This window comes from Arachis ipaensis, chromosome B5 (genome assembly GCF_059453495.1).
Source record: "Arachis ipaensis isolate K30076 ecotype BB chromosome B5, ASM5945349v1, whole genome shotgun sequence".
NCBI classification, from domain to species: domain Eukaryota; kingdom Viridiplantae; phylum Streptophyta; class Magnoliopsida; order Fabales; family Fabaceae; genus Arachis; species Arachis ipaensis.
The window spans coordinates 26,918,242-26,946,034 of NC_142440.1; the positions used below are offsets into that span (position 1 = coordinate 26,918,242).

Below are 27,793 nucleotides of genomic sequence, written 5' to 3' on the forward strand. Positions count from 1 at the left end.
TCTATTGATATTACATGTTTATTGTACTTGTTGAATTTTTAAGATAAAAATTTGTTTTTTTTTAATGAATTTCAAAGTCATCGGATACCCAATTACCCAAACCGAACCAATTCATTCTTAATCAGTTTGGTTTGGTTCAGATACATGTATAAAAAAATACAAATTCAAACCAAACCAAACCAATTATATTTTGATATGTTCGGTTTTAATTTTACCATAAACTCAAACCAAACCGATCTGTGCTTACCCCTAAAAAAAATAATGAATGAAAGCTAAAAATCCGGCCCGGTAATTATCGAATTTAAAATTAATTGAAGTGACTAATTATATAGGTATGTATACATGTAATGTTTTAGTAATACGAAAATTTCAAAAAAGAGGGGAAAAAAAATACAGGCATGCTGCTATTTTCAATGAGAGTTCTTATATTATATTATAATATAATGACTATGTGTGAATACATCTTTCATAAAAAGTGTTAGAATTTGGTTGAATTAGTCTCACATTGCTTAGGATAGCAAATGGAGTGGGTGGCCTAAGCTATAAATATGAGGCTAAGTTCTCCATGTTTTTTGCACCAGTCGGAAACACTTAAAGCTTGTATCTGACTTTTCTTTTCCTCTATACTCTTTGATTAGAAAGTGTTGTGAGGTGTAGTTAAATATTTGCTTTGAGAGTGTGGGTGTACTGGGGTGCCGGTGTTAGAGAGAAAGAAGTCTATGTGTTATAACAATTTTCACATAGTGATATTCCCTGGTTGCCATTAGACAACGGCCGTAGTTTTTTTCTCCAGTAATTGGAGTTTCCACGTTAAATTCTTGTGTTGTGATTGTGTCTATTTTATTTCTCTGTGAAAGGTATTTTCTCAAGGGGGAATGGTGTATTATTCCCAACATGTGGTATCAGAGCTTCGGTTTGGTGGGATTTATTCTTAGTATGCTCTGTGGTTGCAACTTAGTCTGACCTTCCACATCAGAAAAGAATTTTGTCCTGTAACTTGAGGTTGATTTTTGGTTGCTGTTGTTGTTGCTGGAAGGCAGTGTGACACTGTGAGAGTGCAGTTCGAAAAGGTTCTGGCTAAGGAAAGACTTGGTATTTAAGTGTGTCCATTGTGACCTACCTCTCTTTTCTAGGGACCCTTCCTAGTGCACGGTCTACGGTTGAGTTATACTATTCCAGTATACGGTTGCAACAATGTCAGGATATTCAAGTGCTGTGAAGCTTGAAATAGAGAAATTTGATGGAAGAATCAATTTTGGCTTGTGGCAAATACAAGTCAAGGATGTGTTGATACAATCAGGTTTGCACAAGGCGTTGAAGGAGAAGATCTTTGGTATGAAGGATGAAGAATGGGAGGAACTAGATTTGAGAGCTGCAAGTGCTATTCGCCTGTGTTTGGCTAAGAATGTTCTTGCAAATGTGCAAGGAATGAAAACAGCCAAGAAACTTTGGAATAAACTCGAAGGGTTGTATCAGGCAAATGGCATCTCAAATCGGTTGTTATTGAAGGAGCAGTTCCATAATCTACGCATGGATCACAGTGTGAGAATCTCCAACCATCTTAGTGCTATCAATGGTATTGTCTCTGAATTAGAGGCAATTGGAGTGAAAATTGATGATGAAGATAAGGCACTGAGGCTCATATTGTCTCTTCCTTCTTCCTATGAGTATATCAAACCTGTTTTAATGTATGGGAATGAAACTCTGAATTTTGAAGAAGTTGCCAGTAAGCTCATTGCTGAAGAAAGAAGAATGAAAAATGAGGGTAGCACTTCATCAGATTTGGCGCTTGTAGCTAGAAGTGACAATTATGGAAAAGGATCGGAAATCGTGGAAGGAGTGTAACATGCTGGAAATGTGAAAAGTATGGGCATGTAAAGAGAAATTGTCCAGGTAATGCGGTTTCAGAAAAAGGCTCTCAATCTGATACTTGCAATATTACTCTCTCTATGAGAGAAGATTATGTTCTCTAGAAGACAAGAAGTATCCTCATGGTATTGCCGCACTGCTATGGATAAGGATAAGTTGTGGCAATCGGGTCCACAATTGCACACGGGTATTGGTTGGCGTTGAGATGCAAGGTGTGTGGCGGAGTTATGTCGATGGTTGAAGAACTTCCAGGAAAAGCCAATTTGGAAGTTGCACCATAAATTTTCAGCAAGGTTTTGATCTGTACCAAGGCGAAATGCTTGGAGTGGTCTAATTCCAAGTGAGTATACTTTCATGGTGGAGTATGATAGTTCTCTGAACTATGATTGTCGGTATAGACAATGGCAGCAAAGAATTGTCGGTGTTGACTATGGTAGCTGAAGATGTGTGACTATTTCAATTAAGGTGGAGATTGTTAGGATTTAGTTGAATTAGTCCCACATTGCTTAGGATAGCAAATGGAGTGGGTGGCCTAGGCTATAAATATGAGGCTAAGTTCTCCATATTTTTTGCACCAGTCAGAAACACTTAAAGCTTGTATCTGACTTTTCTTTTCCTCTATACTCTTTGATTAGAAAGTGTTGTGAGGTGTAGTTAAATATTTGCTTTGAGAGTGTGGGTGTACTGGGGTGCCGGTGTTAGAGAGAAAGAAGTCTATGTGTTGTAACAATTTTCACATAGTGATATTCCCTGGTTGTCATTAGACAAAGGCCGTGGTTTTTTTCTTCCGTAATTGGAGTTTTCACGTTAAATTCTTGTGTTGTGATTGTGTCTATTTTATTTTTCTGTGAAAGATATTTTCTCAAGGAAAAATGGTATATTATTCCCAACAAATTAAAATAAAACTATATATAGACAAACACACATTTGCCCTCATTAAAATTAAAATTAATAATTTAGAAAAAGGCCACATAAATATTTAGAGTACAATGATGAATCCAACATTGACAGTTTTGGGTAAAATCTGTACGAATTACAGCAACACAAGTGAACCCAATTTTACTCTCTTAATTTGGACAAAACGTTGAATGCATGCAGCTCCTGTCGTGCCTGCACACTGCTGCTATTGTAATCCATTTGTAAATATATTATTGCTCCTTCAAGTAATTTTTGTTTCTCATTTTCATTGTTATTTTTTTAAATATATTTTTAAATTAATATATAATTTATTTGGATATAATTTTTTCATCCAAATTCCAAATATATGAATTTAGAATATTAAAAAAATGATAATCACAATAAAAAAATGATTGAAAGCATATTTAGCGTGCAATAATTAAACGGCAAATAAAATTAGCTAGCTACTACGTACATCCCTTGTCCTCGCCAACCACATTATTTTCAGCCCACTGTAACATTTTCACCTGTACAACAATAGCATAAATAGTTTTCACTATATAGTGTATATATATACACACAGTACCAAAAAGAGTGTTACATGTACTATATTTTAATTTTTAATATTAAAAATAATTCATATAAAAGTGAAAAAATTTAAAATTTAATATTATATACAAAAAATTATGTAAATATTATTTTTTATATGAGTAATGTCAGATATTACAATTTTCAATTAACATTAGTTAACTTTGTAAAAAATTATTTTGTATATCTTAACTTTTAGATTTTAAATTATAAATTCTTAACTCTAAATTTTAATTTTTAAAAAATATTTAAAATTAAAGAATAATTAATATTAACTAATTTAAAAATTAATTTTTATATATTTATGTATATATTTGATAGACATGCATTAATAATATTTGAAAAATAATAAAAAATTAGGTTAAATAATTTAAATTTATTTTATTTAATATTTATTAATTATTGTTAAAAAAATTATATAATTTTAAATGTAATAAATATATAATTATAGATATTATATATATAAAATTATAAATATTATATTTTTTTTAAATTAGGAGTGAGATTTAAACTCGACACCTTTAAGAAAAGATGAAAAAATTGTCACTATGAATATTATGTTATATGATACTTTTTGTCTTTTTAATATTACCTGCAGTGCATATGTGAGTACATATATGTATAGTACTGATACATGATACAGCTATGCAATAGTTTTACAAGAGAATCTTTCTTCCTCCTTCATCCTCTCTTAGTTAGCTACCGTTATATATATATATATATATATATCCCTAAATCAACATATGCTAAATCCTGAGCCATATACATTGATATATAACTACAATAACTAATATAGGAGTTAGAGCATGCATGTTATCTTCCTGTTTTGATGGACTTAAATTAATCAATTAAGCACGTTGACATATATATCGTATATATAATTAATTAGTTAACCTAGCTGTGACGCTTAATTACATCCTTTTAGGCGTTGATCTTTTAAGGTACATTAATTAATTGGTTGCAAGATTCGGTGTGTGACTAAATGCTATTATCCCTCACACACACGCACAGATATACTGACATCATAATGAGAGCAGGTTCAGAATGAAGTGCACACGCATGCATGAAAAATGAAATGAAATGAAATGAGAGTTTCTTCTTAGTACTTCAATCATATACATATTAATGTAGAAGCATCTAGAACACTCAGTAATCTAATAATCATTATTTATTATTATTATTATTATTATTATTACCATCATCATCAACAATAACAAAACCTAGTAACATTTGAGCTAATTAAAAACTCATCATCATATATCATACTCTCACTACATTATATTATAGGTTAGGACTAGTATTTTTCATATTCCACTAGCTAATAACACTCATCACCATATATATTATATCAGAATGCATTATTATTATTATTGGCTCCACTACTAGTTATATTATTATTATTATTATTGTTATTATTATTGTTATTATTATGATGATGGAAATGGTGTTGTTGTTGATGATGATGATGATAGGCTTGATGCATGGAACTGCTACTCTCACCAACATCAAGCTCAGGCCTATAAACCTCATCATTATCAAGCTCCTCTTTTGCTACAACTTTCTGAATCCCCATCAACTCCAACGCCCTTTGTTCTTGTTGTGATTGTGGGGGAACCACTGAAGGAAGCTTAGAGAGAAGTGCCTCAAGGCTACTCATTGATGGGGTAATCTTCAATGCCATGGTGCTGTTGCCATTGTTGAAATGATGATCATAGAAGAGTTCAGCTGTTGTTGCTGGTGTTGGTGGAGGGATAACTGTTCCTTGGAAATGATGATGCCAATGATGATGATGATGATTAACATGTTCTGGGATGTTACCATATCCTACTACTCCTTCAACTTTGTAAGGGTATGCAGAAGATGAAGGGTGTGGTAGAAGAACTCCTGGTATGCTTTCTATGTAGCTGAATTTCTTCCTCAGTAGAACCACATAGCTCAAGTCCTCAATCACCTTAATTCATTAATCACTAATTAACTACAATTACACACTCTAATTATTTCAAATCATATTTATAGAGTAGAGACAGAACCTTGTGAACTGCTCCCAATTGAACAACACCTTCTCTCACAGCAATCAGAGCTATGGTCTGCATCAACAAACAATGAAGATCCTATGATGTAGACACATGAATATCAATGTTTATTGTTTTCTTATCATAATCATCATATATAATACTAAGCTACCTTTATTCCAGATTGGAACTGTGCTTCCCAAGTCCTAGGATGCTGTAATTAACAATATAATTAAGCATGAAATAATGAAATTGTAATTAAGGGCAAGATTATTGATGAATTAATTAATGAGTAGTAGTATTAACTGAATCAGCTGAATTATGCCACGCTGACAAGAAGTTGATTTCTTGTTCATTAGGCTCTTTGTATATCCATTTGTGACTGTGATCTGCAGCAACTTTCCCTATCAACCTGCACTTATTCAATTCCACCCATCACAATAATAATTAATAATTGTACTACTGATAATCACATAACATAACACATACATACCCTTCACCATAGTTATAGATCTCATGTGACATCTTGAAGAACAGCTCTGGTTGCAGGCCTTGGTAGGGTTGGAACTCACAGTTACCATAAACAGAAGAAGAAGAAGAAGAACCATTATTATTATTATTATTATTATTAGGACAATCACCAGAGTTTATTTCAGGTGCTGCTGCTGACGCTGCAAAGTTGCAGAATCCATCTTCCCACACCAATATCCTAATAATATATCATAATAATAATAATAATTATTATTATGATTATTTTTAATAATCATGAATTATATTCAACGAAATACATATATGTAAACCTTAATTTACCAGTTCCTTCTGTTTCCTCTTGATCTATCATAAGCCCCTTGACCCTCCCACCTATACAACAAATTAAATTAATTAAGTAAAATAATAATGAATTAAAAGCAGAATGAAAAGTAAAATCTGTGATCCTCTTACTTTGGTGGAGGGTAGTTTCTGGGGAGGATCCTCCAGAAAACAGCATAGACCCACTGAGAATTGTCATGGATGCACAAGCTTCTAAGAGTGTGTTGAAGAAGATGTGTAACCGCCAATGGAGTTAGATGTTCTTCCATCATATATATGATATATCAAATTAAATCAAATCAAATCTCTTAATCAATAGTAGTAGTAGTAGTAATGGGGGGAACTACTACATACATACATCTTCTTTATATAATAAGCTTAGCCCACCAACATGGAAAAGTGAAAAAATCTCACATTTATTTATTCATATCTATATATATATAATTAAGTGAAGTGAGGGAGGTGAATTGAATGAACCATATAGTTCTCAATTTATTTACCCTAAATTTGTATTGTTGGGGGGCCCCCCTATACCAACTCCTTTTCCCTACTCATTTTTATTATTTTTCAATATTTGAAAACAACCAAACCTTACCCAAATTCATGAATCATCTATCACCACCAAATGCCAAAACTAGAAAAAGCTTTTCTCAATTTTTAATAATATATATAATTAACAGAACTTTTAAATATCTTATTATATATACTTGATGCAATTGCAAAACATCACATAATTTATTTTATCTATCCTATTATGTATATATAAAAAATTCACTATTAAATTAATCATATATTAAAATAAAAATATATTTATATATAAATATATGTATAATTTAATATATATTTATATTCTAATATATATTTTATATTAATGACTAATAACTTAATAATTAATTTTAATATATACATAATATAATTTATATTAAAATAATATATAATAAATAATTTAATAACTAATTTTTTATGCATACATAATATTTTTTTATTTTATTTATAGAGTTACGTAGCTCCATGTCTTTGCTGATATATGATTTATATCTTCCTAGATTTTTCCTGAACCCCAATGCTCCTACAGCACCACCATCTTATTATTATAACATCTCTCGTCAAAATTATTTAATTATTTGATTTCTTTTCCCATTATTGCTTACCGTTCTGTGTTTTTTTTTTTCTGACAAGCTTCTTAGGTATTAAGCTATATCCAGTACCATGAGATGATGATGAGAACTTCTTAAACCACAACCATTTATTCAGCCTCAACCAGAACACACACTATAACACAACATCTCATAAATTTTGTCACCTTATAATTAACTTAGCTTTCACTAGCTAGTACACATAAATAATATACAAGAGTTCTTTTTTTTTTTTTAATTTTATTTTAATGCTATTTTAATTTTGTTTGGTTATTATTATATGCTAGATGAGAAACAAGATATAATGGAGTGGTACCAGCATATCCTTAAGGTGAAAGCGAAATATCATCATATGACTGTTTGAATATACTGTTCCAACACAGTAGCCAGTGGCGACTAGCATCTTTATATATTAATTAATTTGAGTTGTGATATCTAGTAGTTTAATTAATATGGTAGCTAAACTAATTAACAAATACTTAAATAGTGAAAATAAATTTTGTTGTACAATTTTATTTTTGTGTTAAAATTAGTGGCATTGGTGATGCCACAAGGTGTGTAAAATTTTGTCACATACAGCACTGAAAGTTGATGGGAATTTTTGTTGATATTAGGTAGGGAAATTGAATTTGTGACTATACTTGTTATAAGAAGTGTCATATATATAGATATAGTTTATTTTTTGCACATGCTGCAAGGTGTCAGAATATACATTAGTATTCTTAATTATAATCTTTATATATTATTATCCAAACTTATTCACTTAAATTAAAATGTTGGATGATTTTAAAGAGACCTTGCAGGAAGGTATAAAGCTATACAGTTCCTCCCTCCTTAAGCCTTGTTGCTGCATTGCTAAAGAAGACACTACTGATCATTCTCTTTCTTTTTCTTTTTCTTTTTCTTTTCTTTAATTTGTCCCCTTTGTTTTTCTTTTCTGCTATATAATATTATTAGTGTATATTTGTGCTTTCATAAATTAAATTGAACCAATAGTTTAGTTTAGGGCAATAAAGACACATCAAATTTCCATTTTATGATATGTATTAAAACTCAACGATATTAAATGTTACTAAAATCAGTCATTAAACTCAGTTATCAAAATAAAATACACATAAAAAATAAGTTAAATTATATAAATATATTATGATTAATTTTAATATGTAAATAACATTTTTAATTAAAAATAATCATATTTTTTATATACCAAAATTAACAGTCAAATTTATCGTACATATAAAATATATGTTAAAATATAAAATATAAATTAAAAATAAATTAAATAATACATATATTTTTATAATAACTGATTTTTAATTGATGTTTAGTATATATCAGTATTGCAAATTAGTTTCACTTATATATATTTGAGAACATTAACATGTAGTGTAATAATTAGGCAAATAAGCGACTGAAGAACATTATTATATATTCCAAAACAACTGAAATAATGATGATGAGGATGAATAAGTGCAGAAAAGGAAAAATTCAACGACACAATCTAGAAACTTAAAAAAAAAATTTGAAGATATATATAGACATAGACATAGAGATAGAAAATCTGTATCTCTATCTCTACCTGCATTGCATTGCAGCCACTTGCATATTGATATAATAAATCTCTGCACTCAAAACATGCATCTGCAAGTTTACATAATGACCAAAAGGAGGGAACTCAATTACCTTTCATTTTCATTTCCCCTCTGACACACACCACAAAAAGCTTCACATACCACCATCCTTTGACCACCACCACCATCCACATTTATATATTAATATTCATTAATTAATTAATTAGTTTCACTCACTCACTAATTAACTATATTATTATGACATCATCATTTGCCATAATAGGCAGTCCTGATGTCATCATGGTAGTTTTCTCAACGATTTAAGTTATGAAAAAGAAATATATAAATCATTATTTTAATATTTTTTATGAAAAAGTTTTTTTGAGTTTAATAAGAATTAAATTCTAGATATTTTGGTATTATAATATAATTCTCTGAAAAGTTAAATCTGTTAAGAAAAATGAGATACATTAACACTTTGTTTAGATAGATAATAGAAAAAAAAATGAGAAGAAAGAAAATAAAAAAATAAAAAAATAAAAAATGGATTATTTTATGTGTTGTTTGAATAAAAAAAATTAAAAAAAAATTATTTAAATGAAAAAAATGCGAAAAAAATTATATCAATATCCTTATATCTTTTATTTTTTTTAATTGATCAAATGATAAATTAATAATTTTATATTTATTATACATTTTTTATTTATTTTCATCTCATCTTTTAAAAAAAATATTTTAATGGATTCCACATCATTTGTTTTTCTATTCTATTTTTCTTCTTTATTCAAACAACCAAAAATTTAAATTTTTATTTATTTTCTTTTTTCATATTTTTTTTCGTATTTTTCTAATCCCAAAGAAAGTGTTAGGTAAAAATAGATAGATGAGGTAATAAGAAGAGAGGAGGAAGCATTTGTATGAGAGTGACACGTAGGCAGTGGTATATGTCGATGATGATTTGATTTCCTAAACGGATTGTTCCTGTACAACACAAGAGTAGTATGTAGTGTATGTATGTATGCATGTGTGTCTCCGAAATTAAATTAAAGAAGTGGGGTTATGTGATTATAGATAGAGTTAAGAAGTGTCCTCTAACATTTACTTATAATAATAATAATGCATGATGAAGATGTACGATATGGCAGGAGGGAGAGTTAGGAAGAGGGTTAATCTTGGGGACAGTGTCTGAAAAAGAGTGATGTAAGCAAAAGGGAAAGTGTTGTATATACAAAAACCATTTTATTTTTAGAAATTTAAAATAGGAAGAATGGGAATGGAGAAATGATGGTATTGAGTGGTCAAGGAACAGGTGTTGAATAAACTGAAAGGATGCCCCATCCCTTTCTTCAATTAAAGGAAGTGGAATCTCTGCTCTCCCATCCTTCCCAATGTCCATCTATGTCCCCATTTCATATTCCTAAATTATTAATAACATTTTTAACAAATAAAAATTATTACTCATATATATATATATGTGTGCATCATCGTTCATTTTATATATAAAATAAAATAAAGAAAGGCCCCATTTTGGCAATATGAAATGGAAGGGGGAGAAAGTGAAAGCAATAGTAATTAATAGTAGTAATTAATGAAGGTATTAGTGTGTAATGTGTCCCCATTAGAAGCATTAAGTTATTAATTAGCAGACAACAAAAGACATGGTATCTAGTAATGCATAGTTATAAGCAGGCAAAGATCTTTCCACCACCTCAAACTAAATGCACCACCAATGTGTTATGGAGAAAGAAAATCACTAGGGATGGGAGAAAAAGATGAGCATGTAATTAGAATATTGTTTTGGAATGTTTGGTACATACTTTTATAATTAATATTAAAGGTTATAGTTATTAGTTAATGGCTAGGGTTAGATTCCATGCCGGACCCCTCCTAGTTTTGTCTTGGAAGAAGCAGACACAAAAACCTCACTCTCTTCAGTTTTCTTGGCTTCCTATATAGGATACCCTAATTGGCTATCCGTGATGATGTTATGTTATGTGTGTTTATTATTTATCTAAATTTCAGCGTTTTCTTGAACTCTTCAATTTTCTTATCCCCTTTAACTAACTCCATCTTTATATTCTTTCAAAATATACTATTAACTTTCTCACATTTCCCAACATTATCATTGGTTTCTTTCTTTCAGTAAAATTAATTTTACTAGTATTTTATATTTGTTTTCCCTTAAAAATATTATATTTACTCATCATTCTTAAATGCTCCTTATAATTCTTTATTAATTAGATAAATTATAATTCTTTATTTTATTATTGATATTTAAAAAGATAACCTGTTAGTTAAGTTAACCATGTTTTGTTAAAAAAAATTCAAATGAGCTAAATATTTTTTTAAACAAACAAAAATTAAAAATCATAATTATATATATAGAAAAAAGATTGGCATCACCTGCATCCTACATACATCACATCTTGGCTTCAAATAATATGTTATTTTTATTGATGTTTATACTCGCTATACCTATTTATTTTTTCTTCATTCTAAATCTCAAAATTTTAATTACTGTTTTTCTTCAATTTGAAGCCTACATTAAAAAACTCACTAATCATAAACATCAAGAGTTTCAATCGAACAATGATGGTGAGTATATTTCCAATACTTTTACTCAGTTTCTTGCTCAACAAGGTATTGTGTAGAGATTCACTAGTAGTAACTCACACTGAGATTAACAATATGATAAATAAACTTCACAAATATTTTTACTTTAAAAGGATTTGGGGTCTCTATCATATTTTTTAGGAATTGAAGTCTTAAGACACAAGTATATATGGACCACTTCACCTCTCTCAAACTAAATATATTACATATTTACCTTATAAACTTGGCATGAAAGAAGCTAGTGTATGTCATGCTTACACCTATGATATTTTCTTTGTAGTTTTTTTTCATTGGCTTAGAAAGATTTAAAGATCCAAAGCTTTTTAGGTCTATAGTAGGAACTTTGTAGTATGTCATTATAACCAGACTTGATTTGAGTTTTGCAGTTCAAAAGTTAGTCAATTCATACACAATCTTTTATTAGCACATTGAAAAGCTGTAAAAAGAATATTAAGGTATTTGCAAGGTACAAAGGATCATGAATTAGTATTGCATAATAAAAAGTAGTTAGTTAGTTGTGCTTGGTTCAAGTCTGTTTAGTTAGAGTCTTGGCCAAGGTTCTGTTGTGTATATATGCAGCTCAATGTATAGTCTTCTAATTTACATTCAATTCATGTATTCACATTCCATACTATGAATATTCTCTAAAGATCATTCCAGTTTGATTCTCTTGCTTCCTTCTCGCTGTGTTCTATTCTTTTCTTCTTCAAGTAGCTGAGCTAAGATCTTTTTACAAATTACATTACTTATTATATAGTAGTTTAATTTTGTTAAACTCTATTTAACATTGATTACCATGGATAAAAAGAGTATATAGTAATCAAAAATACATTCTCTTCAATCAACGAGTTGGTCCAATAGTTAACTCACTCGTTTGTTTAAATAGATGTAAAAAATTTCTTAACCTATCAAGTTAAAAGATTCTATAAAAAAAGTACAGCCTCTTTATTTCTCAATAGTTGTTGTTGTTGTTATAAATTAATAGCATTTTTCTTTAAATTATATATAAAAAAAAAAAAAAACAAAGTTAAGCTCCACTTTAGTCTATAAAATTCGCGAATTGTACTGATTTAATCCCTAAATTTCAATGGCTATAATTTAGTCATCTAACTTTTAAAAAATACACCACATTAGTCCCTTTTAAATTTTTCATCATCGAAACTCAATGCCATTAGTAACATGACTTAACCAAACCCTTATCATTCTAGATATGTTAATGGCTAACTAACCTGGATAAAAAGTTTAATAGCACTAATTTGATCTTTTTTCCCTTTTATAACTTAAACCAGAAAATTTTCCTTTTATAACATAAACCAAACAACATTGTTTTCAATATGATCTTCTCATCTTTCTAAAATTTTTCTCCATGATGGAATATTATGTCCATCAATACCTCCATTTGTGTCATTTAAAGTTTGTATGCACCATTAGCATAACATTAATTAACCCAGAAACCTTCACACACATAATTTCTAGTATATTCACAATAATTTCAGAATCTTAAACAGACAATGCAAAAAAAAAAGTTCTACCTATCATTAGACCAACCATAAACTTCCTATAAAATATCCCATGCATCAAGTATAAAAAACAGAGCATAAATGGAAAATTTAGGGGGGGAAAAAAATCAAAATCAAAGTGAACAAAGCAAACAAGGATTATCCATTAACATATATACATTACCAAAAAAATTACGAAAAAAATTTTCTTCGTCACTAACCTCTATGAGCAGTTGTGGAATTCTTAAATCCGTTCTCAACCTCCATGCACGCGTATGTATAGTTCGTAATAAGCAAAACATGATCACAAAAACTCAATATTCATTAATCCTTACTTCATTTGATTCATGAAAGAGAATTTTTTTTGTTTGGATGAAGTGATAAAAAACTAAATGGATGTAACGTTTTAGTATGGTAAAATCCTCAAACGATATCGTTTCAGTCTTTTTTTAACACTAGAACACGTACGGCGTTGTTTTGGCTAGGTCTAGTGTGGTAAAAATGAAGTCACGTCACTAATGACATTAAGTTCCGTTGACGAAAAATTTACGAGAAATTATATGGTGCACTTTTTAAAATTTGGATGATTAAATTATATCAATTAAAATCTCAAAAATTAAATCAGTGTAATTTACAAATCTTAAAGATTAAAATAGGACTTAACTCCAAAAATTCAAAAAAGTATAAGATAATTAGTTCAAGCATATGAGTCTTTTATTTAATGTCATAACTACTAAAGAGTTTTATGTTTAACCTTTACTCTGATAATTTTTTTTTATTAAAAAGAAAAACCTTTTATTTAGTTCCTAATTTATGTCATCTTCATCTCCTAAAAGCAACTTCTTCTTTTTCTTTTTTAACCCCACATAAAGAAAAAAGTTCATTGCATTGTTTTCTCCCACACTCTGATTCACCGATACATCCTTATCCTTTCATATTAGCTTATTTTTTCTCATGTCCAATCCTTTTTAACTAGTATAAACTTTTAAAAAATACACAAGTCAATTTATAATTCAAAGAAAAACAAGAAGATATTTATTAGAGAATATTTAAAATTATCATCACATAGAAGATTAATTAAAAAAGAAAAAAAAGGGTAAAGATGCCCATTTAAAAAAGTCATATATAGAAAAAAAAAAAGTAAGAATAAAACTTAGGTTATTATGCATACCAAAATAAACAAATATAAAACGAAACTTAAGTTATCAATTATGGTTAATAATTTTGGTGGTCTATAAAGTTATAAGAGTAGGCAGAGCAGCCAAGATAGTGAAGCCAAACTATTGAATCGTTAATTATTAACAAGAAACAATAAAAGCATTAGGAAGGAATAATAGAGTTAGTGAAGAAAGAGAAAGATAATGAAATTAGTGATGATAATAAGGAAAGTTAACGAAAAAAACAAGTAGTATACGATTGAAAAGAAAATGGAAAATGTTGCAATGCTTTTTCAGAAATGAAGAAAGGCTTTCACTTATTGATTTTTGTGGCTCAAGTGTTTGTCTCCCTCAAACGGTATAAATTGACCCTTTGTTACTATTTATCTGAAAACCGTGAGTTCCTTTCTGAACTGCTCATGCAAAAAACAGAAGAGTAGCTCATCACTCTCTTTACATTAAAAGTAGTGGAAAGCACTTCAAAACTATATAAAGCGGAATATAAAAGATTTGGGCTGCCTCTCGGAAAAGATTGATGGGAGGAGCATAAAACATAAATAAAATATAGGCATAAATATCAACAATAATAATGGTTTCAGCTAGACATGTTAAATCGTTACCAACTTACTTATTACACACCAAAAAAAAAATGTACTATACATTTTGTTTTGAATAATTATTTATATATCTCATTTCAAACTATACGTTCAAATTTTTTCTTTTTTTTGACTAAAAATAGAAGAAAGAAAAAAAAGAGAGAAAAGAAACGAAAGAAAAAATAATTTAATTGGCTGCATATCTAAATAAACTAATAAAAAATAACAAAATTCATTCTAAAACCGAAATTATTTCACATATTGTACTACATCCGAAACTTAAAAATCATCAGTTGGAGAATCGTTTTTTACTTTGGACTGAGAAAGAATTTCATTTGTGGAGTGAGGAATTAGAAGGTAAGATGATCCAATACTAGCTAGAGGCAAAGTCTTGGATTCCATTCCAATTCTCCCCCATCACATCAATGAAGGAATGCAAGTGTAGTTTTCACCAGATCAAATGTCCCTTGATCTACTACTTTCGAGATAACTATTTTGACCGTATAATCAACAACTAAGTTAGAAGTTCTCCTATTCAACTTATTCTCATCTAAATTGCAAATAACACATCCAAAACTCACAATACTACTCAGCGTAAGTACCATTTAGATATATAATAATAATAATAATAATAATAATAATAATAATAATAATAATAATAATAATAATAATAATGATGTGAGTTAGATAATACAATCTAGATATATACCTATAAGTTCAAATTATCTAGTAGAAAGTAAAATCTGATCAATACAATTCGTATATATCACTTTAAGAAATTTGCTTAGTATAATCAGATTTGTTGACAAAATAATGAATAAAATTCACCGATAAATTTATTATCATTAAATATTATCTAACGGTAACCTCCTCGCCGATAATTATTTATTGTCAAATTTTTTGTTTCAACGATAATTTGCAACGAAATTAGTAATGAATTTTAATCTAAAAGTGACGAAAATCTTTAGTTATTGTCGGATAATTTCCAACGAAAACTTTGGCATCACACATTATGATTTCGCGTCATATTACTGTTCGATTTACTGATGATGGCATTTTTTATTAAATTGAATAAATGTTATTACTGTCGGATTTCTTCGATAGTAAGTTTTACGATAGCATTAATTTTTTATTTTTTATTTTTTCTAAACCTAATAGACCACAATATTCAACAATTAATAGTCAAATTCCAATTAATAAAAATTAAGTAATAATTTATCTAAAAACAATGATGTATATATAATGTGAAATATCAAGTATATAGAATAAAAATACAAAGGAATAAAATGTTGTCAAACAAATCAAAATAAAGTCCTAAATGATTACGGATCTCGATAATCATCGTCGTTGTCATCCTCTAGTCCTGCTGAGGCGGCGATCTAGGTAGTAATTTCAGTGCCTGTCCTAGCTAGCTCATGTGTAGAGAAAGAGGAGCCCCCTCCAGCAGCGTTGCTGTCACAGGCACACATTTGCTCATAGTATACCATTTTCGCATCCACCAAATATGCTCCAGCTCCAACCTGAGCTCCTCCTGTAGGGACTTTTACAAACCAACAACTAAATGCTGAGTAACAAGTTATTGGAATTTTTTTTCTGAAGAAGGTAGCTTATTCATTGTGGTTCCTTTTTGTACTGTTTAATTTATTTTTATTTTAAACTTGATTATTATTACTTTGTATTTGTTATATTTTTTTTCTCCCATTTGTGTGTTAGAATATTGGGATGTTGGTGATCCTATACATGTTTGTGTATTTTGTAATGCTAAAATGTGGGATAAAGAGAGGTTATCCCACACGGATGGTCATGCAGTTCCACACTTTAGTCTTTGTTGCATGGATGGCAAAGTTGAGCTACCTTTTTTAAAAGTAGCACTAGAGACTCTACAAAACCTGCACTTTTTGGATGATGATAAATCACAATACTTTAGAAAAATATCCGATAGTTTAATTGAATGTTTTCGTTCACTTCAACGGCTGGTAGAATAAACAACAATATTAACAGTGGTTCTGCACCCCAACATTCCTTCTTAGTGGTCAAAATTATCATTCAATCGGTAGTTTACTTTCTGGTATCAACCATCGAGCCCAGATTTGCACAGTTTTATATATAACAAGGTTGATGATCGCATTAACACTGTGAGGTATTGTGTGTTTCTGTCATGTCCATGGTACCTTATAATAATATCTGTAACATATTAACAAATTATCTTTATATATGGTACATTTTTTTTTTTTTACTATATTAACTTTTTTATGCAGATAAGTGGAATCAAGTTTCCCTCTTGAGAAAGAAATTGTAGACAAATTAAAAAATATACTTGACAATCACAATCCCTTGGCTAGAATGTTTCGTTATGCTAGAGATCGATTTATGGATATGATTCCTCCTAATATAAGATTAAAGTTAATCAAAAGAAGAGATACTGATGGTAGAAGGTATAACTTACTGACAACATCTGAAGTTGCTGTCATTATAGTTGGTGATATTGATGAGTCCGTTCTTGATCGGGATATAATCATCAAGTCACGGTCTAATCAGCTAAAAAGGATTGATGTTATTCATCCTCAATATCTTGCACTTCAGTATCCTTTACTATCTTTGTATGTTGAGGATGGATACAGAATTGGTATACAAACTTCTTTACAGTATGATTTTGATAGGACCAAGAAGAGGAAGACCATCAGCATGAGGGAATTCTTTTCGTATTGCTTGCAGATTAGATCCAATAAGTCTCCTATTTTGCTACATTTTGGTAGGTTGTTCCAACAGTTCTTAGTGAATGCTTACACTATGGTTGAGGGTGAATGTTTGAGTTATTATAGATTTAACCAGCCAAAGTTAAGGGTTGAAAAGTACAAGGTACTCCATGAGACCTTTGTTAGTGGAGAAGCTGCTGCTGTTGCTACTGGACAGCTTATTATTTTGCCAAGCACATTTACTGGCGGTCCAACGTACATGTTCCATAATTACAAGGATGCATTTGCTATATGCAAGTATGCTGGATATCCTTGCTTCTTTATTACGATTACTTCCAATCCTGAATAGGACAAGGTTAAAAGGTTATTACGTGGTACAGGGTTGTCACCACAGGATCGTTCTGATATAATAACCAGAATTTTCGAACTAAAGCTTAACAATTTAATAAGTGATTTTAAGGTGGGTAGGCCATTTGGCAGAATTGTTGGATGTAAGTTTTTATACTCCCTTGTAACATATTTTTAATAAATAATAACTATCAAATAAAATAAAATTTTTCTTAACTCTACAGTTGTTTGTACCGTGGAATTTCAAAAGAGAGGACTACCTCATGCTTGCATATTGTTATTCATGGACCCTTTGGACAAACCCAAATCCCTATCTGATTTAGAGAAGTTTATATCTGCTGAAATACCTGACATGTTTCGAAATCCAAAATTATTTTCAGTAGTTGAAAAATTCATGGTGCACGATCCTTGCGGTAGACACAACAAAAATAGTACGTGCATGATAAATGGTCGTCGTTCAAAATTCTTTCCTAAACCCCTTAAATGAAGGATTGTGATAGATGAAGCTGGTTTTCCAAAATACAAGAGGCCTGACAATAGTCACACGATAATGAAGAGGAATGCTGTTATTGATAATTCATTCATTGTTCCGAATAATCCTTATTTGCTACTACAATATAGTTGTCATATTAATGTGGAGCATACCTGCCAAACTTCTGCAATAAAGTATCTTTTTAAATATGTTCATAAGAGGAATGATAGAGTAACTGCTTCTTTTTATCAGGTTTCTGATGAGGGTAATGAACAAGTAGTTGATGATATTCAAAACTACTATGATTGTCGGCATACATTTGCATGTGAGTCAACTTGGAGACTATTTGGATATGACATTCAAGTTAAGGAACCTTCAGTCATCAGGTTACCATTTCACCTACCTAAGGAGCACCCCATTATATTTAGAGATGATGAAACCATCAAGGATGTTATTAATTGATCTTAATGTAAGTTGAGCAAACTTTTAGCATGGTTTCTGACGAATAAGTCATATTCGTTTGCAAGGTCATTGACTTACAGTGAGTTTCCTAACAAATTTGTATGGAAAGATGATGTATCGATGTGGCTTCCACGCTTATAATTATTTTCTATTGGTTGGTTAACTCACGTCCCTCAAGGAAATGGAGAAGATTATTACTTAAGGCTATTACTTAACATACAAAAATGTTGTATGAGTTTTGTTGACCTACAGATGGTTGAAGGTGTTGTGTACGATACTTTTCAGGATGCATATTATGCTTTGGATCTTCTGCAAGATGATAAGGAATTCATTGACGCTATTATGGAAGCAAGCACTTGGGCATCCGGTAACTATGTTCGTAATCTTTTTGTCATTTTACTTATCTTTAACAATCTTTCCCGGCCTGAAGTGGTATGGCAATCATGTTATGAACAATTATTCAAAGATATTCTATACATATAGAGAAGGATTCACTGTTCTGAAGGTAGTTATTTACAATTTTTGTTATTACTTAGTAGACATTTTAGTTGCTTTATATTCTGGCTTTTAGACAAGTGCTTTGTTTTTTACTAATTTCAATTTATGTTTTACCATTTATAGATTTGCAACTGTCTGATGACAAATTTGAGAATTAACTTTGTTTAAGATGGAGCAAAAGTTACAAGACAATGGTAAATCTCTCAGTGAATTTTGCACCCTTCTGTATCCTTCATTGGAAACCATAAATGGTATGGATGATTGTTTGATAATGGATGAGTTAAATTTTGATACTGTCTTATTACGCCATAAACTAAACCATGGTTTACAATCTATGACACATGAACAAAGAGATGCACATGATAGAATTCTCTATGCAATAAACATACAGTTGGGGGGGGGGGGTTTCTTCATTTATGATTATGGTAATACCGGCAAAAATTTTTTATGGCAAAACTATCTGCCTCTTTGTGTTGTGAAGGCAAAATTGTGTTGAATGTTGTATCGAGTGGTATTGCGTCACTATTACTACCAAATGGTCGTACTGCACACTCTACAGGTCTCACTCAACATTAATCAAAACTCTATATGCAACATAAAACAAGGTTCTTATCTTGCTATGTTGGTTTCTAGAGCCAAGCTGATTATATGGAATGAGACTCCAATGTTGAATAAGTATGACTATGAAGCTCTTGATAAGTCATTGAAGGATATTCTTAGATTTGATTTGTCATACAAGCCTGATATGCCTTTTGGAAAAAAGGTAGTTGTGTTGTGTTAGGGGGTGACATTAGAAAAATTCTTCCAGTTATCCCATGGGTTCACGCCAAGATATAGTTCAATCATCAATTAACTCATCATACCTATGGCAATATTGTAACATTTTGAAGCTCACTAGGAACATGCATCTATCTTCCACTGAGGGTTGTTGTGACATCAATGAAACTAAGTTGTTTGCGGAGTAGCTTATTCAAATTAGCGATGGGTTAGCTAGTGATAATACAGATGGTGAGTTAGAAGTTTTAATCCCTAATGATTTGCTAATTGATGACACAGAGAAGCCTTTTGATGAGTTGGTACAATTTGTATACCCCGACCTCCATACAAATTTAAACAAAAAGGATTACTTTGCGGAGCGCTCAATACTTGCTCCAACATTGGAGGCTACGAATGAAGCCAATAATAGTATAATGTGTTAGATAACTGGTGATTAGAAGGTATATCTTAGTTTTGATTCGTTGTGCGTTGAGGAGGGTAACATGGAGGCTCAGTTAGACACTATGCCACCCGATATATTGAACGCTATTAATTGTTCGGGATTACCACCCCACCAGTTAATTCTAAAGGAAGGTGTCTCCGTTATGTTGTTGAGGAATATTGACCAGTCAGAGGGTTTATGTAACAAAATTAGATTACAGATTTGTCGACTAAGAATACATGTTATTGAGTGTATTACACTTACTGGAGACAAAGATGGTAAAGTGGTCCTTATTCTATGGATTTATATGATTCCCAATAATGACACTCCCTTTTAGATTCCAAAGGAGGCAGTTTCGAGTGATCGTGTCTTTTGTTATAACTATTAATAAATCACAAGGACAGACTTCGAGTTTAATGGGATTGTTTTTGCTAAAGTTGGTTTTTTCACATGGTCAACTTTATGTTGCTCTATCAAGGTCAAATCAAGGAAAGGACTTAGAGTATTAATTCAAAACAACAGAAAAATGCCACACAGTAGTACTGTAAATGTTCTTTTCAGGGAAGTATTTAATAATGTTTCTTAAAGAGCGACTAATCATAGGTTAGTGTATGGTCTATTACCTTTTAAGTTGTTTTGATTTTAACGAAATTGATGGGGTTTGATGTTTTTTCATGAATCTGATGCTATGGAGGTATTCCTTCTTTTTCGTATAGAATAGATGGTATCTATTTTTAGTATTTGTGTTAATGTATAGTTATATTTTTCGTACGGAAATAAGCTGATTTTTTTTTGTCTTTAAATTATGTAATCATTCTTGTGCAATGCACTGATCCATTCATTAGTTCTTTATATTTTGAATCTTGTGATCAACATCTAACAAAGATTATTATTAAAAAAAAATCATAAATTAAGTACTATTTTATATTAAGATAATAAGGTGTCAATATAAATTATATGAAATAAATAAAGTATCAACAATTATAAATCTTAAAGACGAAAGAGACTATGGGGTAATGCAATTATTTACATCATCCTCCCAAGTCTTGCCCATCCTACTGGGAGAAAATTTGGAGGTTAAAGTTTGGAAAATAAAACTTAAAGAAAACTTGGAACAAAGGAGGGAGTAAATAGGAGATATATTATTGGTGAAGACGGAGGAAGGATGCCACATAGTAGTGGGGAAGGATGCATGCAATTGGTTACGCGACAGTGGAGGATGAGGGGCTGAATTGGGAGTAAGAAGACAAGGCAGGCCCCCAATGTAACACTCTTACTATTAGAATGTCACGCTTCTGGGTGCGCCACTCTGATAGTGTGGGTATTACGACGACCCTCATATATTAAATAATAAGGTATGAGCCTTTACGCGTAAATCTATCGATGGTTTTACTAAAAATTTAAAACTTTTCCAACAAAAATAAACAACACATATTCACATACTTAAGATTAATAATACATTATAGTATTACATACAAAACCATTTATAAAACCTACCCCTTTGAATAAAACTTTAACTAATAAGGCAAGGAAAAAATAAATTCTAACAATAACTCAACTCGCAAAAAAATTCTTCTATGCTTCTGTAACTTCACAATAAGCTTTCGTACTTGTAGCTGAAAGGGGTGGAAATAGGGAGTAAGAACTGGGGAGTTTTTAATAGGGTCGGGGGTTAGAAGTTAAGTTCATTTTATTCTTAATTATACTTAGCCAACAACAACAAACTCTGAATTACAAATAACTTTTAACAAACCAAAGATATAGGGAGAAATAAATCAGAAAGCACACATGCACAGTCATAAGAAACTACAGAATATAGAGAAATCACAAGTTAAGAAGCACACACACACAATCACAGAAAAATATACGCAAACACGTATGATGCATGTCTGTCCTATGCAGGCCATGAGCTCATGGTAAACTAACTTTACTTTTGAACACATTAGAAAAAAAGCAAAAATTTTTGGCACCCAACGCCTGCTAATTGGCACCTAGCCCCCAATAAAATTCGATGCCTGACGCCCAACATCAACTGGCACTTGCGCTCAACGTCAAATTCTGTTATGTTTGTTATAAGAGAGGAAAAGTCAATTGGTAGGTAGTTACTTATCAATGTATATATATAAACGTAGTGTCCTTCACAATGACAGACAAATGTTAGCATACTACTGTTAGAGTTTTTTGAGATGAGAAACACAATGACATTCTCTCAATTTCATTCATCTTCTTCCTAATTTTCTTCTATTCATCTCTTCCATCATTCATTCTGTCATAAACATAATATGGTATCTAGAGTCTAGGTTGATCTATGGCTGAAATTATTCTTGTCTCTACCAAAACATCAACCAACAAACCCTTTCACCCTTTACCCATTCTTGACAAACTTGACAAGAAATTCTATCGAAATGGCAACAATTGGCCCTTCATATAATTGATGCAAATTCTCTTGAAGATCATCTGGTATAAGAAAAGGTTCCTCCAAGATTTAGTACAGAAGTAGAAAAGAAAGTAAATACAGGATCTTCAATATATAAAGAATGAAAGATCAAATATCATTACTTAATGACATGGTTACTTTCATCTATGGATGTTTCAGTCAAAGATTAGATGCTGAGATGCAAGTTTGAGTCCCAGGTTTGGCAAAAAATTTAAGAATTTTTGTCACAACCCTCCAAAATTCAAATCAAAAGCTTAAATCCAAACTAAAGACTATCAAGAAAGTAGGATACTAAGCTATTAAATATCTTAAGCAAATTCAATATGTGGTAGATTCTTTGGCTGCATCAGGTCATGTGCTGACGGTAGAAGAACACATTGATGCAATTTCAAAAAGTTTAACAGAAGTGTATGCATTATTTTTGTCATCTGTATTGTCAACATCTGATTATCTTACACTCTTAGAAGTTGAATCTCTTCTTCTTGATCATAAAGGCATGATAGAGATATTTAAAAGAATAGAATATGGTTTAATCTAGTCAAATTTCACACAAGCAAATATTGGAAGAGGCTTTGCTAGAGGTCTTTAAGGTAGAAGAGGTAGAGGAGCTAGAAGAGGATTTGCCCGAGGTGGAAGGTTTGGAAATTCTTTTGGTTCCAGACCTCAATGTCAGGTTTGTGGAAGGTTTGGACACATTGCAATCACATGCTTCCACAAATTTGATTAACAATTTCCAACTCAATCCAACTCTTCTACAAATTCGGCTAGTTTTTCATCTATCCACCACTATCCAACTTTCATAATCCAAGATCATACATGGCCACTACTCCTAGTATCTCTGAAAATTCTTGGTTCCTTGATATAAGAGCATCCCATCATATCATTCTTGACCAATCACATTTCATCACACACATTTATCTATTTTTGTTATTACTCCTCCTCCTTCTATTACTAATCATGTCCCTACTATTATTGTTGACTATCTTTGAATTTCTTTACATACTACTCTACTACAACTCCAGATACCTCATCAACTACACAATCTTCTCCCTCTGCTGTTTCACCTCCATCTTCTATCGGCTCCCAGCACCCTCCATCAACCTCCATTCTTATTTCAGCAATTGAGATTCAGTTACCCCTTTCACAACCCACATTAGCAACTAATAATACTCATCCTATGATTACCAGATCCAAGTCTAGTTCCTCTAAACCCAGAGCATTTTCACTCTTCCATTACCTCTACTCCTGATCCACATTTTCTTCAAACCATTCATTCTTCTATTAAGATAGCCATTCAATTACCTCATTGGAAAGATGCTATGATTGCTGAATAGAGGCATTACACAAAACACAGACATGGAGCTTAGTTCATCCACCACTAAACAACATTATTCTTGGCTCAAAGTGGGTGTATGCTATCAAGAGATCTCCATCTAATAAGGTAAAAAGGTATAAGGCCAGGTTGGTAGTATTAGGTAATCATCAGGTGGAATGGGTAGATTTCACTGAGGTATTTAGATCAGTGATCAATTTTTCTACAATTTATTTTGACCCATTGCAATCTCTTTAAATTGACAAATTCAACGATATGACTTTAACAATGCATTTTTAAATGGAAAATTAAATGAAACTATTTACATGACTCAACCTCCAGAATTTGTTTCTAATGACTCTTCGCAGGTTTGCAAATTGCACAAAGCAATTTATGGCTTCAAACAGGCTCCTCGAGCTTGGTATGTCACTTTAGCATCTACCCTCTCTCAATTTAGATTTAAAAGCACTAGGTCTGATCCCTCCTTGTTTTTTCTAAAAATTACACATTATTCTATCTACATTTTAATGTATGTTGATGACATTCTTGTTGTAGGGAGTGATTCTTTTGCTATACAATCTTTAATGTCTCAATTACATAGCATTTTTACTCTAAAATATCTTGGTACTTTTAATTATTTCTTAGGTATAGAGGCTTTTGAATTCAATTCTAGAGCTTATCATCTTTGCCAAACAAAATACATTAAACATCTTCTTTTTCGAACTGGTATGCAAGAAGCAAAACTAGTTCTCACTGCCATGATCTCCACTAAGAAACTATCTCAATATGGTGCTAAATCTTTTCATGATCATACTCACTATAGATCAATTGTTGGTACTTACAGTATTGTACACTCACCCAACCAGAAAATTTTTTTGTTGTTGACAAAGTTAGTCAATTCATGCATAATCCCTTGGTTTTCCATTCGAAGTCTATGAAATGAATACTTCGATACCTTGTAGGTACTATAAATCAAGAAATTATTTTTCATCCTATACTACTGACTTTAGAATTTTTGCTTTTACAGATTAGGATTGGAGGTCAAATGTAGATTATAAGCGTTCTATATTAGGTTACTATGTGTATTTTGGAAGCAATTTGGTTGGTTGGTCCAGTAGAAAATAGCATTCTGTAAGCCGTTCAAGTGCAGAAGCAAAATTTTGAAGCATAGATGATGCATCTTCTGAAATTATATGGCTTGAAAATTTTCTTTATGAGCTTCAAATTCCTCTTGCTACAACTCCAGTTATTTATTGTGATAATGCTAGTGTAGTCCAAATTTCTGCCAATCTAATCATGCATCATCGCACAAAACACTTTGAACTTAATCTTTATTTTGTGAGGGATGGAGTTATTCAAAAGAAACTTCATGTTATGCATATTTCGGGACAAGATCAGGTGGCAGATATCTATCCCAAACCTCTATCTTCTATGGCATTTGATAGATTCAAACAAAAACTCAACGGAAGGTCACTCCAAGAGCTCCCTTGAGTTTGAGGGGGGCTGAGAAAACAAGGCAGGCATCCAACGCCTACGAACCGGCACCTGGCGCTCAACAAAATCCAGAGCCCAATGCCCAACGTAAACTAGGGCTTAGCGTCCAGAGTCAAATTATGTTATTTCTGTTACAAGAGAGGGAAGTCAGTTAGTAGGTAGTTACTTGTTAATATATATAGTAGTAGTGTCCTTCACAATGACACATATGTGTTAGCATACTACTGTTAGAATTTTTTGAGATGAGAAACACAATGTTATTCTCTCAATTTCATCATCTTCTTCTTAATTCTCTTCTATTCATCGCTTCCATCATTCATTCTGTCATAAACTTAATAGAGAGAGTGTTAGGACATGTTTGAATGGGCAGCGACAGTGCTTCATAATAGCAGCAGAGCTAGAATGAGGGGGGCTAGAATGGAGGGTGGTTAAAGAGAAGAGAATGGTTTCAATTGGGTACGTAATTAGGGAGAGGGGGGAAGACGAACTTGAATTTAGGAGGTCAACGTTATTGAGAGATTTATCATCGAATTTTTTTAATAACAAGGTGACCTCTTTTAAATGAAACATACAGTACGTTTCAAATAAACGCATTACCGTCAATTTTTCTAACAATAAATTTAGCATCATTTAAATGTATCATCTGATACTTTTGCATTGTCTTTATCGTCAAAAAATATAATTTAACAGTAATAAATTGCCAAAAATAAATTTTATTGATTACCATCGGATAATGTCACACTAAATCTGATGATAACTAGCATGTTTCTAGTAGTAAAAGAATATTTGAAAAAGAGAATAAAAAAAATAAGAAGAGAAAAAGATAATACTGGAAAAAGGAGATCAAAACGAAAGTGACAAGAACACTTGAAAAAAAAACAATAATAAAAAAAAGATGGACTTACTCTTTTTTGGAACTTTGTTATTATTTATTTGATCATATAACATTACTCAATTATTATGATATGCTTTAAAAAATAATATATAAATATATTTTTCGAACTCGAAGCGATATTTTCACTGTTCTAGCCAATTCCTCGTAATTTTCTCCACGCGACTGCACTTGCGTGATTATATTTTCTGGGTTTTCAATCGCATTGATGTCATATGGCGAATAAGTTTTCTTAATTTTTTGTCTGAAGTCTCTGATTCATTTGCATAATTCTTTTCTGGTTTTGCTGCCATGATTATGCAGTCTAGGTTCTTTTTGTGTTTGTCAGTATTAGAGTCGCTCTGATACCATGTAGAAAATAAGTTGTTTCAACCTATTTTTTTATTAGTCATGAACACATATATATACATCTTTTGATATAAAACTATATTAAATTTTTTCTATCTTAAAAGGCATAATTTATGATCCTAATAAATTAAAATACATAACTTTCTATCCTAGTAATATACATGAGAATACTCAAAGAATATTGTATCTATACTTTATTATCCATTAATAGCGGCAGAGCTAAAATGAGGGGGCTAGAAGGGAGAGTGGTTAAAGAAAAGAGAAGGGTTTCAATTGGATACGTAATTGGGGGGAGGGGGAAGACAATCTCGAATTTAGGAGATCAACGTTATTGAGGATTTATCATCAAATTTTTCTAATAATAAGGTGAACTCTTTCCCTTTAATGAAACATACAATAAATTTCAAATAAACGCATTACCGTCAATTTTTTTTAACAATAAATTTAGTGTGTTTAAATATATTATGATATAATTTTACATCGTCTTTATTGTCAAAAAAAATATAATTCAACAGTAATAAATTGTCAAAAATGAATTTTATTGGTTATCATTGGATAATGTCATGCTAAATCTGATGATAACTAGTTTGTTTCTAATAGTAAAAGAATATTTGAAAAAGAGAATAAAAAAGAAAAAAAATAAAAGAAGAAAAAGATGACACTGGAAGAAGAAGATCAAAACGAAAACGAAAAAAATACTTGAAAAAAAAAACAATAATAAAAAAAGATGGACTTACTCTTTTTTGGAACTTTGTTATTATTTATTTGATCATATAACATTACTCGATTATTATGATATGCTTTAAAAAATAATATATAAATATTTTTAAATACATTAATTTTTAATATCTTATAAATAAAATGTAACAATTAAATTAAAATAGATGG

General features: G+C 30.9%; 2 protein-coding genes across 4 annotated transcripts; one reads left to right on the forward strand and one right to left on the reverse strand.

The window, feature by feature from the left end:
• Positions 1-4,506: 4,506 nt before the first annotated feature.
• LOC107643383 (Serine/threonine-protein kinase WNK (With No Lysine)-like protein) lies at positions 4,507-6,633 on the reverse strand. Of its 3 annotated transcripts, XM_088487909.1 has the most exons (8): positions 6,309-6,633; positions 6,177-6,227; positions 6,008-6,075; positions 5,860-5,917; positions 5,673-5,778; positions 5,539-5,580; positions 5,385-5,441; positions 4,507-5,305 (listed from the first exon to the last, which is right to left on the reverse strand). In XM_088487909.1, the coding sequence occupies exons 1-8, from the start codon at positions 6,446-6,448 to the stop codon at positions 4,703-4,705; spliced, it is 1,125 nt and encodes a 374-aa protein (XP_088344035.1). In that variant the 5' UTR covers positions 6,449-6,633; the 3' UTR covers positions 4,507-4,702. The 3 variants fall into 3 exon arrangements, with proteins under 3 accessions (XP_088344035.1, XP_088344034.1, XP_016202499.1); XM_088487908.1 differs by having other exon boundaries at positions 5,860-6,075; positions 6,167-6,227; XM_016347013.3 differs by having other exon boundaries at positions 5,860-6,075; positions 6,309-6,632.
• An 11,709-nt stretch (positions 6,634-18,342) lies between these two features.
• On the forward strand, positions 18,343-20,759 carry LOC107640404 (uncharacterized). Its single transcript, XM_088486896.1, has 7 exons — positions 18,343-18,714; positions 18,979-19,158; positions 19,394-19,475; positions 19,706-19,783; positions 19,830-19,987; positions 20,190-20,300; positions 20,442-20,759. Exons 1-7 carry the CDS (start codon positions 18,343-18,345, stop codon positions 20,757-20,759), a joined length of 1,299 nt encoding a protein of 432 aa, XP_088343022.1.
• Positions 20,760-27,793: the final 7,034 nt, after the last annotated feature.

Coding starts and splice junctions, on each gene's coding strand:
- LOC107643383 (XM_016347013.3), bottom strand. CDS start 6,448: ATGATGGAAGAACATCTAACTCCATTGGCGGTTACACATCTTCTTCAA. Junction 5,442..5,538: donor AGTTCCAATCTGGAATAAAG/GTAGCTTAGTAT, acceptor TTGTTGATGCAG/ACCATAGCTCTGATTGCTGT. Junction 5,306..5,384: donor AATTGGGAGCAGTTCACAAG/GTTCTGTCTCTA, acceptor TAATGAATTAAG/GTGATTGAGGACTTGAGCTA.
- LOC107640404 (XM_088486896.1), top strand. CDS start 18,343: ATGAAGAGGAATGCTGTTATTGATAATTCATTCATTGTTCCGAATAAT. Junction 18,715..18,978: donor ATGATGAAACCATCAAGGAT/GTTATTAATTGA, acceptor GTTGACCTACAG/ATGGTTGAAGGTGTTGTGTA. Junction 20,301..20,441: donor AGAAGCCTTTTGATGAGTTG/GTACAATTTGTA, acceptor GGTGATTAGAAG/GTATATCTTAGTTTTGATTC.